This window comes from Acinonyx jubatus, chromosome E1, assembly GCF_027475565.1.
Source record: "Acinonyx jubatus isolate Ajub_Pintada_27869175 chromosome E1, VMU_Ajub_asm_v1.0, whole genome shotgun sequence".
Taxonomy (NCBI): Eukaryota; Metazoa; Chordata; class Mammalia; order Carnivora; family Felidae; genus Acinonyx; species Acinonyx jubatus.
Genome location: NC_069397.1, coordinates 48,204,438 through 48,223,146, shown reverse-complemented (window position 1 = coordinate 48,223,146; position 18,709 = coordinate 48,204,438). Strand labels below are relative to the sequence as shown.

The 18,709-nt window shown below is 53.5% G+C and overlaps 1 protein-coding gene across 2 annotated transcripts in view; it reads left to right on the top strand.

Annotated features, from left to right (window-relative positions):
* RGS9 (regulator of G protein signaling 9) overlaps nt 1-14,457 on the top strand; it is a 72,622-nt gene extending 58,165 nt beyond the window's left edge. For both annotated transcript variants that reach the window (XM_015072649.3, XM_015072648.3), the window contains exons 17-19: nt 1,054-1,171; nt 9,434-9,891; nt 11,051-14,457. In XM_015072649.3, coding sequence (XP_014928135.2) covers nt 1,054-1,171; nt 9,434-9,891; nt 11,051-11,201 — 727 coding nt within the window. In that variant the 3' untranslated portion in view covers nt 11,202-14,457. The remainder of the gene's footprint in view (nt 1-1,053; nt 1,172-9,433; nt 9,892-11,050) is intronic.
* The last annotated feature ends 4,252 nt before the right edge of the window (nt 14,458-18,709 follow it).

The following is an 18,709-nucleotide window of genomic DNA, read 5'->3' as shown; positions in this document are numbered from 1 at the left end:
GGGCCCTGGGTGCCGGGTGCCCTGAGGCCCCCGGTGCAGTGCTTATCTGGTAATGGCCCTGTGAGTGAGGACACACGGGTGATGCTTTTGTAATGAGGGAAGCCCGGCCTGTCAGTGTGTGCGGGTTGCAGGGCGTGTGGGCTCGTCCCAGGGCTCGTGAGTGTCAGCCAATGTGTGAAACTTAATTTCTCTAGAATCCGTTAAATCGAGCTCCAAACTCCCCCTGGGCTGGGCTGGTGGGCGACCCAAGTTCAACCATGACTCACTGGTAAGGGAGCCGTCTTCTTCCCTCGCGTAGATGCCAGAGTTCTCCGGGCTTTTGTAGTCCAGAGGTTTGGGGAGGTCCTAGGTTTGAAGTCTACCGTTGCTGCTGAAGTGCTTTTTTCCAGGCATGGGGGTGGTTCAGCTGCTCACCACTGCCTGCATCTGTCAGACGCCTGGAGCTTTGTCCTGGTCCCCAAGGCCATGGGAGACAGACTTGGGTCCCAAGAACCCATGTTTGACTTCTGGAGAGGTTCTGACTCACGTGGTGCATGCACAAAGTACCACCAGCGCACCAACCCTCTCCAGGCTTCCCCCCGCGTTCTCTGCTGGTCTAGCCTGGCCCCCTTGGACAGCCCGGCTCTTTCCCTCCTTCCCAGAGCCTTGGCTTTTTGAAAACAAATGCTCCCCCCCACCCCTCCAAGGCAAGAACCATTGGTCTTCCAGTATCAAACTCTCCTTGCCCCCTTCTTTCAGAGAGAGCCCATGGAAAGTTGACACATTGATTTCTAAACATTGTAGAGGTATGTCATCACCACGACAGGCAGTGTTCCACGCGCCTAGCCTAGAATCCGATGGCGGCTGGTCCTCACTCTGGTCCATCCTCCAAAGGGGGAGAAAGAGCTCAGGTCGAACACGCCTCTGAGGGCGCCCCCTTGGTGCTCACGAGGAGAATGAGGGAACGAGCCCAGATTCGGGTCCTGCAGCCCCGTCTCCCACCAGGTGCCACAGTGGCACAGCTGGGCGAGCTGTGTGGCTTTCCACCAACCACAGCCTTGTCCTTCCTTCCAGCTCCGGTCTCCCATTTATGCGACGCCACCTGCGTTCCAGCCCGAGCCCCGTCATCCTGAGGCAGCTGGAAGAAGAAGCCAAGGCTCGAGAAGCAGCCAACACGGTGGACATCACCCAGGTCATGAGCAAGCTGGACCGTAGGAGCCAACTCAAAAGAGAGCTGCCTCCTAAATAGATCTAGAATCCTTGGGGGGGCGGGGGCGTATGTGCGGGAGAGGCACGCAAAGAAAGGCAGAGTCAGAGTCTAGAGAATTCTATGCCCCATTGCCCGGGGGGGGTGGGGGGTGGGCAGCGGGGTCGCCAGGTGCGTGCCACAGCCCCTTGACCTCCTTCGGGGTGGACTTCACAGTGTCACCGCAACCAGAGCTCCAGTTCGTGGGGGGACAGGGGCAGCAGTGGGGGGCGGGGAGGTCCCCTGACTCAGGTGCTGTGTGACTTACTTAGCGCTTACTTAGTAAGTACGAACTTAGCACTTACCCTCTTACAAGAACCGAGGGGGTTCTTGGAGTGGGAAGCCCAGAGAAAACAGGCTGTTTTGTGTAGCACCGTTTGCTTTGGAAAATGAACAGGAAGACCGCCTCGTCCCCCAAGACATAGTTCTTTTTAATGGAGCTCCTCACCCTACCTCTCCGATTCAGACTCCGCTTCTAAAGCAGTCTGAGATGCCTCTGAGGCACTAGATGCAGGGTCCCCCCTAGATGCGCTTCCCCTGGGCTTCTCTGTTACACCTTCTGGAAGGGTCCTGCTGAGACATTCCTGTTGAGCTAGTTCTTAGTCACGGTTTGAGGGCTGGTGAGCTCCCTCCTTCCCTGTTGTCTCCCCACCGCCTGACACCTGCTGGGGGAATTAGTATGAAGGGCTAATTAGACTAATTAGACGAAAGGCTCAGTCGGAAGCCTCCCGGGCAGTCAAGGTGAAATGGCCTTATGACGAAGGCCATATCGTTTTGGATAAAGGAAAGGTGATGGTGACTTCATTCGTGGGAAGAGGGATGGTAGGCGGCTGGACATTTCCAAGACGAGTTAGGGTCAAAGATAATACTCTTTGGGATATTTTCTTTTATTTTTTTGTGGCGGGACAGGGGAGAGGGAGAGGGAGAGAGAAAATCCTAAGTAGGCTCCATACCTGGCTCAGAGCCTGATGTAGGGCTTAGTCTCAAGACTGTGAGATCATGACCTGAGCCGAAATCAAGAACTGGGTGCTTAACCGAATGAGCCACGCAGGCGCCCCTCCTTTGGATATTTTCTCGATGTTCGTGCTTCTCTCCTCTGTAGCTGTAGGCTAGGCCAGCCCTGTGGTCAGGGAGCAGGGAGAGGACAGTTCACACTCTGACCTTGGGAGGCCTACAAGGTAATTCTGGAAGCTAGTCTTACCTCATGCACCTGTGTGAGAACGCAAAGGCAACAGGGCAAGTCCGCGAGCAAGGAACCGACGTTATGCAGCAAAGGGACTCACTCCTTCAACACGTTTACTGAGTACCTACTACGTGCCAGGCAGTGGTGAATACAACGGCCTGGTCTCTGTCTCACGAATTTATAGTCTAGGACTGACCAAAAATAACGAAGCCAATGGTATCGGCAGCCATTGCCATGTGACAAACAAGATTAGAGCGTCACACAATAATCAGCGTTTATTGCTCCTGGGTATAGGGTCGTCTGTGTGGCTCTGTTGATCTTGGTGGAGCTCACTCCCATGCCTGGGGCCTTGATCTGTGGTGGCCTAAGCTGGGACGAGCGGAACGATTCTTCTCTGCTTCTCGTGCCTCTTGTCCTCCAACAGCCTGGCCGCGGCATGATCTGTGGTGATGGCAGATTGCAAGGGAGTAAGTGGAAACACGTCAGAGTCTTGAGGTGTAGGCTTAGACCTGGTTTTCCACCTCATTTCCTTGGCCAAATCAAGTTACAAAGCCAGCCTAGAATCAAGGGATGAGGAAATAAACTCTAGCTCTTTAGCGAGAGAAATGTTAAAGTCTTATCGCCACAGACGTGGAGACAGGGAGGGACGAATCGGAGCCGTCACTGCGACCAACAGTCCACATATATGATAAAACCTGTAGAGAGTGTTACAAAGGATGTGGATATGGTGCCCTGAGAGGGAGAAGGGAGATGTGTGCACTAAGGAGGCCTCTTCAAGGCGGTCACGGAGAAGCAGAGGTGGAGTGAAAGCGGCCACACAAAGAATGTGGGCAGGCAGGGAGAACTTTCCAGGCAGACGGGACTGCATGCGTGAAGGCCCATTGGGGAAAGTGTGTCAGGGTGAACTGTAAGGCCAGGTGGATGGAGCCTGGTGGGCGTGGGGCATATGGTGCCACACAAGGTTAGAGAGGTGGGCGAGGCCAGGTCACTGGGGACCTTTTAGGCCATTGTAAGGAGTCTACAGCTCTTGGTTTCATGTCAGTGAAATGATTCCATTACTCTCTCCATTTTCCCTAGTCGTAGACTAGTTTAAACTCCGAAAGAACAACCTGAGGTGTGCTTTGGTCGTCTCTCTTTTGGAGAATGTTGGAAGTTTTCCGATGCAGGGAGGGCACCCCCAGAAGGAATTTCAGGTGATGGCCATTGTAAATGGAATGACACAGGACAGGGGCTGTGTTTGCCCAGGATCACTCTGAAACCTGATGGGTTCTGCAGAAACGTGTCTTACCTGAGTGGATGAATGAAAGGAGGAAGGAAGGAAGGGAAAGAGCCCTGGATTTGGAGAAGGCCTCTTGGTCTCTGGTTCTGCCACCAGCCATGTGGTCTTGAACAAGTCACTTATGATCTCTGCTTCCTGATTTGTGGAGTGAGGGGTTAGGACCAGATCCACGCTTCTTGAAACAGACTCTGTGAGTTCCAGGAGGGTACCCCGCCTGGGGCCTCGATTTTGCTTGAAGATTTGGAATGGGAGGACACTTAGGTAATTTTAGATATTTTTTTGCATTAAAATCATCATGAATATAGTATGAATTAGAATGCAAAACGTACATGAATTTTTTAAGATAAAAATCGAGACATCAAAGACATTTCATGCTTGGCTGTGGCAGGTTTAGGCTTTACCCTCAGACTCCTGGGAGAGGACGTTTACCCGGCTCTCCTGCTGTTTGTCCTACTTTCCTGGGAAAGTTTGAGAAGCACAAAACCAGAGAGATGCACTGTCCCTTCTGGTTACCCCCTGTGAGCTGGGACCGCATACCCGGCACAATGGCGGTGACGATGGCGGGGCGTCCAACACATCAGGAGTTCCGCAGGCTACAAAGTGTATCGTGTTTGTCTGTGACTCAGCCATCCACCTCCCACAAGTGAGATGTCTCCCACCCTCCAGCAGACTCCCAGGGGCTCCGTATCAGGCACAGAGTAGATACGCCACACATATTAATGGAAACCTTCTCAACGTCAGACACACAGGGACCCCGCAATCTAATGAGAGGCACAGGGATGTAAACAGGGTCAGTTATCACTCTTTAACGGATAAATGCATAAATAAAGAACCCGGAGAAATGCATCTGAAGGAGGGTAGGAGATAAATGGCTTCGCTCCTGGATAGCAGCAGCCACGTTCCACACGTTTCTAAACACCTTTTCTATGTAAGAACCGGTGATGGCTGCTGGGACAGGTACAGAAATGGGCAAGAGGTTCTCTGCCCTCCAGGGGCCGGCATCGATGCCTAGATGCAAATGGCTGCAACGTGAGACGGAACGGGATCGAGACTGAGTGTGGCACACTAGAAGAGCACAGAGATGGGAGAGGATTGTCTGGCCTGGAGGACTGGTGGGGCGGGGGGGGGGGGGGGATCCACCAGGAGATTCTCGTGTTTGGTGGTAAAGGAACCCAGGTCCCTATCCAGTTTTGAGGTTTTGTAAGAGCGTCGGCCGCTGGGCCCCAGCAGGTGACAGCTGTTCCTGGGGGCTTTGTTTCTGTGTGTCAAACATAACAGTGGCCCCCGCAGGGTCTGTCTTGATCTCAGATAGCATCAAAAATAGTATTTATTTGGACAGTATTATCGATATATTTAAACGATTGTGATAGTTTCTGTGTTCTGTGTACTTAGGCATCCTCTTGATTCCTCAATGCCATGCTTTAAACAGCTTGAGTTTCTCCACCTACGGTGGTGCATCTCTTATGCTAGAATATAAATCATGCTGGAAAGTGCCAGGCTTTCCTTTGTAGAATTTCGTTTTCAAGCTTGGCTTTTAGAGAAAGGACTGCTCTTCTTGTGAGGGTTGTGGTAATACGAGGGCTAGGGACAAGAAAATACGAGAAGAGTACATAAGATAATGCCTGGCATATAATAAACGCTCAGTAGATGCTAGCTCCTGTTACCTTGGTCACAACCATCGTCACTGTCGCCATCACCACCATTTATCACCAACACCGTCAATGTCGTCATCTTCATCATCACCACCATCATCACCACCATCCTTAGTCACGTACGGTCTTAGAGTAACCTTGGGCTTCCTTGCACCTGTCGGTGTTCGTCCAGTACGGTGATCCATTATTCTTTACTATTCCGGGCATTCCCTCGGGTGCACTTTTAGCTTTGTTGACTTAAACCGTCTCACTTCTCTGCTCTCTCAGAGTCTTGCAGTGTGGGCCGCCCAGCTTTCCAGGGACCATCAGGATGTATTTGAAGGGACGAGGGTGGGCCATTGATGTCACGTGCTCTATGAGTCTGTCCAAGTTCTGTGGCTAAAGCAAGGGTCCGTTGAAGATGGTAAGGCTGTACCACACACGAGATGGTGGGTAAGAGAAATGATGTGTCCACCCTTGTGGATTTGTTTCCACGGAGCCAACTTTGCTTATTTGCTTTTGGAGGCGGTGGGCGAGGGGAAAGCAAGGGGGGACCGGAGAGGGTGCTGTGCACACTGCATGCTGAACCTGAATGTGGCTTAGGAAGCAGGAGTTCAGGGGGCCACAAAGACTCCTTCAGATTCTCAGCCAGTTTCTAGACAGAAGACGAATCGTACCTCTTTGCACTTATCTGCCTTGCCTGCCATTAAAAAGCCTACGATCGTGACGTCATGTCAATGTACCCACTCCATTCCACGCTCTTTCCCCCTGTGTCACTCCCTTGCCTAATAAAACAGAGCTCTCAGAGCTTCACCGTGTCTCTGTGTGTCACATTTCTTTGCCACGTGCCTTGCATGCCGCTGCTTTGCTGTGTCACACCAGGGGTGGGCGTGGCGTGGGCTGGAGGGGCCAGGTCTCTGTGGGAGGGGCCAGAGTCCTGGTGGGAAGGGGGTAAAAAAGGCCTTCCTGCTTTGGGTGTCCGGGGCCGATGGGGTCAATGGCTATTTTCCCAGAAGAAAGGACCTTCTCAGGCCAGGTGAGTAAAGCAGGACGGTGGCCACTCCTCACCTGTCTTGTCATTCATCCTGGAAAAGAAAGTGATGGGGGGAGAAGAGTGGGGTGGGGAGGAGGGCACAGAATTAAGGAGGGCAGTAAATGGGAGTGGCCTGTACTGTCATAAGCTGTGCGGTCTTGGTCAAGTTGTCATCTCCACGAGGCTCAGTTTCCTAATCTGTAAAGTGGGGATTATAAGGACTTTATCACAGATTCTGAGTAAGTGGGATTCAAGAGAATGAACCGGAGGTAGGGTGTCCTCAGTCAGTTTATTCTCTCACCAAAGCCTGTTGCCTAGTTTTGGTGTCTCAGCCCGCTCTCCAGGACCCCAGGTCCCATCTGAACAAAGCAGGGGGCTTTGGGGTTTCACGCTCCTCGGATGGGATTCTCATTCTGTGTTAGTTATCTACTGCTGTGCAATGAAACAGCGCACACACAGCCGTTTGTTCGCGCACCGATGGCCAGGTGAGGCTGGGCCGGGCCCCCTGCTCACGGTCTCACACCCAAGGTCACGCCAGGCTGTCGTGTTCCTATCTGGAGGCTCTTACGAAGAACCTGCTTCCAATCTCTTTGAGGTTGTTGTGGAGACTCAGTTTGTCACCGTAGGACTCAAGGCCCCAGCGTTTTTGTTGGCCGTTAAGCTGATGGCTGCACCCAGCTCCTAGAAGCTGCCCTATCCCTCGTCCTGTGTCCCTTCTGTCCCACCTTCAAAGCCAATCCTGGAGAATTTCTCCTTTGTTGAGTCCCTGTCGTGCTTCAAACCCTGTCTGACGTCTGTCCCTGGTCTGTGACTCAGATCTGAAGGGTTCGTGTGATGAGGTCAGGCTCACCCAGATAATCCTTTGTTGATGTCACCTATGCCATATCACGTCACCTGAGCACGGAGTGGCTGTCGTGTGCTATTTCTAGTTCACATCCACACTGGAAGACGGGGGCAGGAGTGTTAGCGGCCACCTTCGTGTTGTACATATCACTGTCCCTGTTGGCTGTGAGAGCCTTGGGATGGCAATGAGCCCGTCTAGACCTCAATTTTCTGGATACTAGGTAATATGCTAGATTACCTACCATATAGCAGATGCTTAAGAAGTTACAGGGCCAGACCCTTTCACCTAACCGTTGTCTCCCAAACCCTTATCGAGGGCCCAGCTTTCTCCTTTATTGCTCTTCTGGTCAGCAGACTGTGTCCTAAGTGGAGACCCCTTGTCCTATAGAAGCATGGCGTGGGGCTCCTCAAACTGGACATAACCAAACCGTGACCTCGGGTGTTTGTTAGAAGATGCTTTCCTTGTGTCCCCCCGAGAATCTCCTTCAGTGGGTCTGGTGGGGTTGGGATCCGCACTTGCAGCAGCACCCTGGGTGATCCCGGGGTGCGCTGATGGGCAGGCCATCCTGAGACGGCCAGCCAGCTGTTACACGTGCAGACTCGGCCGTCCACGGGCCCGGCTTCAAAGCCGGCCCTGTCCCCGGTGGCCTGTCCTTGGGGCTCAGTTTTCGAAGCATTAGTTTCCTCGTCTGTATAATGGGCATAGTAAGAGCTGGTGGCCTTACTGAGCGGCTTTGGGAAATAAGTGCGATGATCCACAAAACGTGCTCAGCCTCGACCCTCACGTTTCCTGAGTTCTCGCTGCGTGTTAAGGCCAGGAGTTTTGATTTCGTATGTTAACCCTGGGGCCCCAGGTCCTGGCCTTGGCTCTGGTTTGTGGGCCTGTGGAGACCTGAGCAGAGGCACAGTACCAGTGGCTCTCAGCTGCTGTTTCAGAATGGAATCGAACTTGAACTTCAGGGAGCTGGTGGGGGAGAATGGAGGCCGTCCCCCCTCTGTCCCCCACGGCAAAGACTTCTGTGGCCTCCTGGCCTTTCTTTTCCTCTAAAAGTTGTCCTTGGATGTGCCTGCTCCTTTCTCTTCCGGCTGGGACCAGCACACTCAGGGGACCTGGAAACCAGGCCATACCCCATAGAAGCCAGCAGCCTCCAGCTCAGCGCCCGGAGCTGCCCTCCCTCGGCCCCGGGGCAGTGCCCGGGCCCCCGGGGCAGGCAGGTTTCTCTAAGCTGGGCGTCGTGTGGCTGTGCCAGTTTCAAAGAGGGTTTGTTCTTCACTGAAGTCCTTTCCAGTTCTCTCTCGGAGGCAGTGATGGCCCAGCTGTCCCAGAGGGTCCCCCTTCCCTGCCAGGACTGGGCTTTGACACGGTGAGAGGCCACAGCAGGCCTTTAGGACGGGGCATGACGAACCGGGCCGATGGGCCCTCGGAGGCCCATCTGTGGAGGGAAGAGCGGTGACAACAGAGGGGTGACAGCAGAGAGCCTCCCTGAAAATTCCAACTTTAACTTTGTCAGCTCAGACCAAGCTCTCCTGGGCTTCTTTGCTGAAAACCTGCTGGTCCAGTACTTCTGCCCCTCCCCCCTCCCGCTCCTTGACTCTGGGGCCACGGGAGCCCAGGGAGGTCGGGATGCTCCCCTTCTCCAGCGATGAGCCCACGACGCCCACTCCGCCTCCCCTCCCGGCCACCCTGTTCTGCCGCGGGAGGCACGGCCAGTGCGGGGGCTTGGCGACCCCCAAGGCGTGGCCAGTTGGACACGGGGTCGGGGCTCAGGACGAGGTGGGGTGGTCTCAAGCCTGGAGGAGTGAGCAGGGTCCGGGCTGGGGCTTCTCGTGTCACCACTGCTCTGTTAAAAGTGTCCTCGGGCTGGGAACTAAGGACGGAGAAAGGATGCATGGCATCTAGCGGGTCCTAAGCATTGTTTGCTGGGGGACGGGGGTTCAGGGCAGTTGGAAAGCCAGCCTGGCCTCACCCCAGCATCCCAGGTCCAGCAAAGGTCAGCCTGGATGCAAATGTCCAGCTCCAGGCACCGTGACCAGGGCTCGGGGACCGGCGGGCCCCTTGACGGGAGGCCCGTGTGTGGCTGGGCCGTCAGCACAGGGGGCTCCGGGCCCCTTTCCCAGCTCCCCAATGGGCCCGCCACACCAGGCCGTGCTCCGGGCGCTGGAAGGGGCTAAGTCAGCAGAGGGCTGTGTCCCTGAGCCCCCACGACTCACCCTGAACTCTCTCTTTCCTTGTCTGCAGCCGGGCCAGCACACCGCTCCCAGCCCCCACCTGGCCGTGTACACAGGGACCTGCGTGCCCCCGTCTCCTTCGGGTCCCTCCTCCCCCTCCTGCCGTTCCCCCAGGATGCCTTTCCCCTCGCCGGGCCGCTTCATCCGGAGGCCCAGCAGCACCATCTGCCCCACGCCTATGAGGGTGGCCTCGGAGAGCTCCGAGCAGACGGGGGCCGCTGGTGCCTCCGGGGCCTGCCCGGGGCCCTCCGACACCGCCGGGGGTGAGGCCTCGGCCGAACACCCCTGGGTCCGGCCAAAGGCCCGCGTGGCTCTGTCCTTCAGCAGGTTTCTGAGACGGGGCTGTTCGGCTTCCCCGGTCTTTGCCAGGCTCTCGCCCAAGTGCCCGCCCGTGTCCCACGGGAAGGTGCAGCCCCTGGGGGACGTGGGCCAGCAGGTGTCACGGCTGAAATCCAGGAGAGTAGCAAAGTAAGAACCAGAAAGGATTGTGCCGTGTGTGAGCGCAGGGGCACATTTGTCCCTGTGCGAGCATACGTGTTTGCACATTTGCCTGCATGTGAGCATGCGCGTGTGCCTATGTCTCTGCATGAGTGCGCGTGCATGCACGTCTGTGTGTGTGTGTGTGTATGTCTGTGCTGGGTACCGAGGCCATGGGCTTGAGCACGGTCTAGAACTGGGGGTGGGGGGGTGAGTAACGAGGATTCTGGGTTAGCAGACACGACAAGAGGGCTGTTTGGCCGCTGGATAGTTTCCAGAAACTCAGCGTTGCCCTCGCCTGCTTCCTAAGAAAGAAAAGGAATGGGAGTCTTTCTTTTCCACCTTTTCCCCCTTCTGTGCTCCACCCAGCCTGCCCCATCCCCAGAAAGTCAGTCTAATGAATCCATTGTACTTTTTTTTTTAAAGTTATTTATATACTTTGAGAGAAACAGAGAGAGAGGAGAGGGAGTAAGCGGGGGAGGGGCAGAGAGAGTCCCAGGCAGGCTCCACACTGCCAGCTGGGAGCCCACGCGGGGCTCGAACCCACGAACCGTGAGATGGTGACTTGAGCCGAAACCGAGTCAGATGCTTAACCGACTGAGCAGGCTCTCAGAGGGGCCTGGGGGGATTCCTGCTTCTACAGGTGTTTCTGTGAAAATGACTGTGCCCAGTCTCCCCCGAGAGGTGGCCCCTCTCAGCTCCATTTTGGGTGTAAGCCTGAGTTCTGAGAACCCCAAGCGCCCGGAGGCAGGTCACCGGGGGCAGCACAAAGGCTCTGAGGGGGTGCACGCCAACTGCTGGACCAATGGCAGAAAGAAAAGTTGTAGACGGTGCAAAACTGAGAATCAGCCCCCCGCCTCTATTTGGTTTTGGGGAGACAGTCAGGGGTATCCCTGCACCAACCAACACGCTCCTGTTGGTTGCTCCAACCCTAACAATTTGAGCCCCTCCAACATGAAAATAAAGCATCTTTTGAATGAGCCTGAGTCCAGCAGAGAAACAGGAGTCCCCTTCTACCCCCAGTGAAAGAGATCCGCGGAGCCCGCTCGCGGCACATCTGGGTGTCACTCTCCTCCAGGGACGTCAGGGTGAGCTGAGGATTTGGTGTCCCTTCTGTCCCTATGCACTTGCCTGTCTTTTGTGCCTGAAGCTTTTTCCAGATCAAAATGGACGTGCCTACGCAGAGTGGGACCTGCCTGATGGACTCGGAGGACACCGGGACAGGAGACTCGGGTGACCGGGCCGAGGAGAAGGAGGTCATCTGTCCCTGGGAGAGCGTGGCCGAGGGGAAAGCTAGCTGAGCCGGGGGTGCTGGACCAAGAAGACGCTCCCAGCAGACCCTGCCAGATGGGGCCACGGGCTCTCGAACCCAAGTGCATTTCGATCACATTTGGGGCCTGGAGAGAGAAGACGGGATGGATTGTGGGGAAGCGTGCACTGCCTCGGGTCCCGATGGCCGATTCCCACCCTCCCTCCTGACCTTCCCTTCCTTGGGCAGAAGAAAGGCATGTGGACCGGAGGACTTTACTTGCTGCCTTAAAACCAATAAGAGGTTAACTTGTGAGAGTCTCTTGGCCTGGGATGTTAGTGTGCGTCTGGTTTTATTAGCTATGAGCTACTATTTATCAGTTTATGAGTTCAATTCATCTCTCCTTTGGTTTTAGAGACAAAAGGACACTGAGTCGCTTTTAAGAACTCCCTCTCTGGTTAAATTGGTTTGTGCATGTTACTTCTATCAACGGAGCTCCCCAGAGCACGGCATCGTGCACGAAGGGGGTGTCGGGGAAAGGCATCTTTCTAGAATGAGCAGGTGTGTTGTTCGCATCCACCAAGAAGTAGAAACAAGATGGGAATAGCTGGGCAAGGGGTTTATTGGGGGAAACACCTGTGAAGGATAAAGAGTGCGATCTGGAGAAGGAGGTAGGGGCCTTCAGACCAAGTGCCTGGCTGGCCTCTGGGGAAGGAAGGGCAGGCTTGGAGAGTCTCATATGGCAGTACAGTTCCAAGTGAGTTTTGGCCTTGCCATTGGGGTGTCCTTGACGCAGAGTGACTAGGTCTGGCAAGAACGTTTCTGCCTTCTCACCTCCACCATGCAAGGTCATTGGCTGGGAGCACCTGGGGGGGAAGCCCGGCCCCAGCACGGACACACTGCTGGCCATTGGTCCATCCACTCCCTGCAGCAGGGGGGTCTGAGCACGCACGTTCATGTCTGCTGCATGCAACCCGGTAGGCGCTTCTGGAGGCTTAGGCCTCGGTGCACCCCCACCTCTTCTCATAGTCATTTACTCAACTGGTATGTGTTATGCCCTTGCTATGTGCCAGGCACTGTGCTAGGCCCTGGGGATGCAGTGGTGGGTGAGCCTCCTTGCCTCCTTGAATTCATCTAGAGCCGTGGCTCTCAGCCCGGGACAACTTTGCCCCGGGGGGACACTGAGCAGCGTCTCAAAACATTTTTGGGGTGTCAGGACTAGTGTGGAGAACGCTGCTGGCCTCTAGCAGGTGGAGGGCAGGCAGTGACACCAAACATTCTACAAACGGGATAGTCCTCTACCCCTCCACAACGAAAGATTCTCTTGTCCAAATCAGCAAGTGCTGCTGTTGGGAAATCCTCGAAGAGAGGGTGCAGGTGATTCCCTGGGCTGCTGGACACGGGCCCCTTGTCATTGGTTTCTGCCCCCAAGCCCTGAACTGTTGCCTGAGGGTGTTCTGCTGGGATTATAATTGGATTCAGGGGTGGGTTGATATTAAGGACTACATCGTCAAAAACGTTTCTTCAAAGTTGCATGGCAAGCTCTCATGGGAAAAAGATTTTTCGAGTGGGTTGCCAAACCATTCATTATCCCCCTCCCCTGAATTCTCAGCTTCATCAGATTCTGATTAGTAGATAAGAGCCCCTCACTTGCTTTTAACGTGGGACAATTTACCTTATTCAGTCCATAAATAAGCCCCCCTGGGGGCTACTGAGTCATCTGTCTTGACACTTCTAGAAATGAACGGTGGCTAGGGGCATGGCCAAAACCTGGACTTGCTGACCACGCAAGGAAGCGCAGGTGATTTAATTCTGAAAGAGCGTGTCATTTTACATTCTGTGGGATCCACTCCTTTGGGCTCACAAGAGTTACGTGGGGATGAGGAAACTTGTCTCCTAGAGAGCACACAACGCGGGCTGGCTCTCTCTTGGAAGGCGAGTGGGTCAATGAACTTGATGTCTTTATTTGCGAAGCTGGTCTAAAACGAGATTACAGGCACAACAACCCATACCTTTAATCTGCCAGCAACCATTGTGCCCAGACTGTAAACTGGGGTTATGGGGGCTCCACTCCGAAGCCCCCAGGGTCCTCGACCAAGACCGTATGGACCTTCAGCATCAACTATCCAAGGCTGCGGGATTCCCTGATGGGATTAGGTGAGGTCCCGGCTAAAGTGCTGTAACAAAGAGACCCCAGGAGGAAGGAAGTGGTTCAAACATGAAGGAGTTTGACTCTGCCATGTAATTGCCCAAAGGCAGGAGGCATTTCATGGTGACTGGATTCCAGGGAAGAGAGGAAATCCAGGGGCCAAGGTAAATATTTTTAACCTTGTTGCCTCACCTGTCCCCTAGTGATTGGCATGATTATTCTCCACCTTGTCTGGACCGAAACTATTACCCAGTCTTGGTGGAGGGAGTGGAAAGTATAGTAAAAGGGGAGAATGTGGGAGGTGGGGCAAGAGGAGCTGGGAGTGGCTGATCAGTTTGTATTTGGCCAAATGTTTGGTCAATATCTGTAAAATGCATCTCTGCTCTATTCTATGGTTGGGCGGCTTTTCCTTCATTGAGAATGCAAACCTCCTAGGCGCCCAACACCAGGTGAAGTAGAGTAAAACCACGGTGTGCGAGATAATTCGTTCTGGAAACATGCTTGTCATCCAAAGTACTTGGATATCAAAGCGAATTTCCCCGTGAGAGATAATGGACACTCAGATGATTCGTTCCACAACCCCAAAATATTCATATGCGATGACTACAGCACTGTCATATAATGCAAAATAATAAAGGAAATCCAAAATATAAAGAAAAATAAACAAATTAACTTGCACTTGCCTTTGAAAACCTTCGTAGCTGGTGTGAGGGAGACAAGAGAGAGGAGGGTTATTGTGCAGGACGACTTCCACTATCACTACTGGAATCACTGCTATCTATTGGCTCCATGGAATCTTCTGAATGGGGACCATTGCATACACTGGCACGGATGTTGACCAGATTACAGTATTAAGAAACTCTTGTCCTATACTGTATTTAAGGTAACTGGCAATCAGGCAGCAGAGGAAAGGGTCTCTATCTGCAGGCAGCCTGACCTAGGAGGAACCAAAGTATTCCTCAGCTTACTCTTGTCCAGAAAAGCAGAGGACTGTCCGTAGGTGCTGTGAAGTGACAAAAAATACACCAGTGCCAGTCGTGGGCACCTTCCAACGTCCTGAAAAACCACTGATTTCTGCCAAACACCACGGCCTGAGACCAAGCATCCAAGCATGGGAGACCATCACCCACAATCCCTCCGTGAGTGAGAGAGAGAGAGAGAGAGAACCACTGGCTCAGTTGTGATCGCGTGACGTTCGGCTACTTGTATTGCAAGACCTCACTCGTTGATCAAGTTAAAATTTATTAGAAATGTTTGCAGAACACTCACAGAACAAGTTACTTGCAGTCCAAGGTTTTATTGAATTAAGAGTGAAGCTGATTCTCTCAGGGACCTCTGTTATTGTTCAGAAGCAAGTGGGGGAAGTCAGATCTCTGGGTCACTGGTGGACACGGGACTATGGGATACGTGAGTCCTGCCCCAGCCCTGTCCAGCATGGGACGGCTCCTTGATTCCTTCACCTGTGAGCTGGCAGCTGATAATTGGACCTCTGTCATAGGGTTATTTGAAGATATGTAAAATGCACATACAAATGTCTGCCTGTGCAGAACTTTGTAGGGTGCAAGAAGGAAACATCTTTATCCATCACCCCCTCCCCGTCCACTTCTCCCTGTAAACCCCCACTGTGAGTTATTTTTGTTTTCCAACCCTGGATGAAAGCTCTGGTGAGCCCCGTAACTTCTCTGGTCCCTTTCAGATAATAAATTCTCCGAGCACGATCAGAGACAAGGGCCATCTCAATTTAGCTCTGTCCGCACGCCATTCAGACTCTTGTGTGCTGAGCAAAACTCAGAAGTTCATCCAAAGGCAAAACTCTCCTCCAGTTTGAGCTGAGCCGGGTTGGGGAAAGGGGTCAACTCCTCCTCTCTTGCCTTCCTTGCTTTGCTTTTCTTCTTCTCCACCCAACGTGTAGCCTGTGGCTCCTGGAGGCGTGGGCTGGAGAGCCAGGAAGTTCTTAGTTGACTCACACAAAAAGCACCGGTCATGGTGCATGCTGGGATTCCCCCACTGGCTCTCACTCAGGTGGGGTTTTCCTAGATTCTTGGGCCCTTCCGGCCTCAGCCTCCTTGGTCAGAAGGAACCCTGAGTGTCCTCCAGCCGGCTGCACGGGGAACTCATCCCACGGCCCCCATCTCAGCTGTGGTCATGTCCTCAGTTGCCTGGGGCAAGATTCAAATGACTGTGCACCCATCTCGCTTCCGTGTAGACTCTTCAGATCCTGGCATCCTTGCCCCAACGGGGCAGCCCTGTCCTTTTTCTCTCCTCTCGGTTGCATGACTTTACCTGATCTCAGCTTTCCTCTGGTTCTTCCCCTCTCACTGGCTGCACAAATCAAGCCCTCCGAGTGACTCATCAAACCCCTTTCTCAGCTTAAGAGAGAGCAAAGCATCCCCTTCCCCAGCGAGTGGGTTTGCAAGAATGACTTCTGGACCATCGCCTTTGCTAGTCGTGCCCACGTGTCCAGCTCTTCATCTGGACTGGCTGGCCAGCGGTTGGCATCTACTGTTTTATTTTTGGCCTTTGGGGCTACCGCAGAAAGGGAGACAGAGAGAACATTCCATCATACTTCAACATTTCATCATATTTGTCAAACGTCAGGAGTGTGCTTATTTTCTTTCTCTTGAAAATCTACGAGCAGAGCCTTGTCTTTGGGACTCCTAGGGTGGCTGTCCCTTTGCCTTCTGGGGAGGGGACGCTTGGTGGCCCACTCGGGGCTGAAATTCATTGAACCTGAGAGGATGAGGTTCAATGTGCTGCCCCTTGCTTTCTTGCTAGGAAAGAGAAGAAGAAATATCTTTAAGGAGTCTGTACCGGCCGACTACTGCAGGGTTGCTGGGTGCAGGGGTGAGCAGGGGAGGGTGAGGGGGCATGGGATCTCTACTCACCTCAGCCCCGGGAGGCCCAGCCCTCTGCTCCGGGCACCATGTTCTCAGACTTCGCCAGAAGAGGGAGTCCACGGCTCACAGATCCCCAAAGAGAGGCGGCTGTGCTTTCCCCTTAGGAATTCAGAGACCAGCACCGGAGAAGAAGTCAGAGGGACTTGGAGAGAAGTCCAGATCGGGGTGGGGCTGGGGGCGGCGGGAGGGGCTGCGCGTCCTTTGTCTTCCTGTGCCCAGTCCCAGAGCCCCTGGAACCGGCGGGGGTGGGGACTGTGCGAGAGAAGCCTCTTGCTCTCTGCTCTTGGCCGTGGGCCCCCCCTCCCCCACAGGGTTCTCCTGGCTGCTGTGCCCGGGTGGGGGTGGGGAGGGGCTGGTGCTCTGTTCCTGCTGGCTTTGGGTGAGGCTGAGACTCTGCAGGAAAAGCCCCAGAGGAAGAAACTGCCTCCCCCGCCTGCTTGCAGACCGGTGGTAGAATTCCCCTTTCGAGGGCCTTCTCTGTGTGGAGCTCTGCCCCCTAGGACTGGCTGCCTCATTCAGTGTCCACTTCCTAGCCCCAGGGCTCTGTCAGCTGCTCTGTTAAGCAGGTGAGACTGGAGGCCTGGGGCAGCCAGAGGGGCGGGAGCACAGTGATGTTTAGGGCAAATATATGGCATCAGAAAACGGGCTTTTCTACTCCGCTGATGGGAGGGACCTGTGTGTGGCCATATGACAGGAGACTGAAGGCGGGCAAGGTCATTTGTTTCCCAGGCAGTAGAACAAGGGTATTCAAAGGCCCCTGTGAATAGGAGGGGGTATTTGGGGCAGCCGGCTTTGGGTACAGGTGCGGGTCCCTCGGCACCAACCACGTCCGAGGAAGCGAGGAATCCTGCCATGCACAGAGAGGTGTGTGTGTTCCACACCTGTGCCAACACAAGCACCGGGGGCCGCCTGTGACACCCTGGGCTGTGTGTGCACGGGAGGCTGTGGACGTGGGGCTGGCACAGCCTGCAGTCACCGCCCTCCGCCCACCCCAGCACAACAGTCTCCGCGGTGAGCTTGGAGACCGTGGTACGTGCGGGAGGCACTCCAGGAATGTCCTTGAGAAGCTGGATGTTTATAAGGAAGGCCTCCACATCCCTGAGCCACACATTCAGGGAGAGGTGGGCACAGTGTGTTAGAGGAGGGTGCTGGGGCGCAGCGAGATTGGGTCGATGAAACCCAGGCCATGCTCTGGACGGGTCCCGGCACGTTTACGGCGGGTCCCTTCTCAGAGCCTTTCGGAGGAAATCCTTTTTCATCGTCCACCTCCGAGTCAGCCTTGGCATCCCGTGTTCCTCGTCCTCAGCCCGCAGGAAGCCCCAGCCTGTCCTGTCCTGGAGTTCTCCGTCTAAGGGACCTGGGGATCTGGATAGCTCCCCTCCCCCGTTGACACACTCTGTTTCTCCCTCTCTCAAAAATAAATAAACACTAAAACAATATTTTAGATTCTGCAGGTTACACTTGATTTCTGGCACATAGTCTTCTTTAAAAAAAAAACACATAAAAATGTAAAATCTTCATATACCCGACAAGGGGTTAGTATCCATAATATATAAAGAACTCCTACAGCTCAACCACAAAAATACCAACAACCCAATTAAAAAAATAGGTGAAAGATTTAAATAGACATTTCTCTAAAGAAGATACATACACAGATAATAGATATACGAGAAGATGCTTAGTGTCACTCATATTTAGGGAAACGCATATTCAGACTTCACATCAGTTAGGTTGGCTCCTGTCAAAGAACTCAAAACACAGCAGGTGTTGGCGAGGCTGTGGAGAAACGGTATCACTGGTGGGAATGTAAAATGGTGCAGCCACTATGGAAAACAGTATGGCGGTTCCTCAAAAAGTTACAACCAGAATTCCCTTACCATATGATCCGGAATCCCACTTCTGGGTACACACCCCAAAGAACTGAAAGCAGGGACTCCAACAGATATTTGCCCACTCACGTTCATAGCGGCGTTATTCACAGTCACCAAAAGGTGGAAGCAAGTGTCCCTCAATAGACAAATGGATAAACAAACTGTGACGTAGCCACACAACGAAATATTATTCCGTCTCACAAAAGAAGACATTCCGACACCTGCTGCAACCCGAATGGACCTTGAAGACATTATGCTGAGTGAAATAAGCCAGACACAGAAGAAAAAAATATCATGTGATTCCACTTCTATGAGGTCCGTAGAGTAGTCAGGCTGGAGGAAGAGATGATGGGAAGTTATTGGTTAATCACCCCCTTCCCCCCCATCATTAAACAATCATTGTTTAATAGAGTTTCAGTTCGGGACGCTGAGAAAGTTGTGGAGATGGATGATGGTAACAGGTACCTAACAATGTGCATGTATTTCCTGCCGCTGAACCGCACATTTAAGAATAAAGGGGTAGTGTTTACATCACATGTATTTTACCACAGTAAAAACAAAATGTCAACAGTGTTCTTACCACGAGGGCCATGTAAAAACAGGCTCCTGATTGGATTTAGCTCAAGGGTCAAAGTTTACCAGG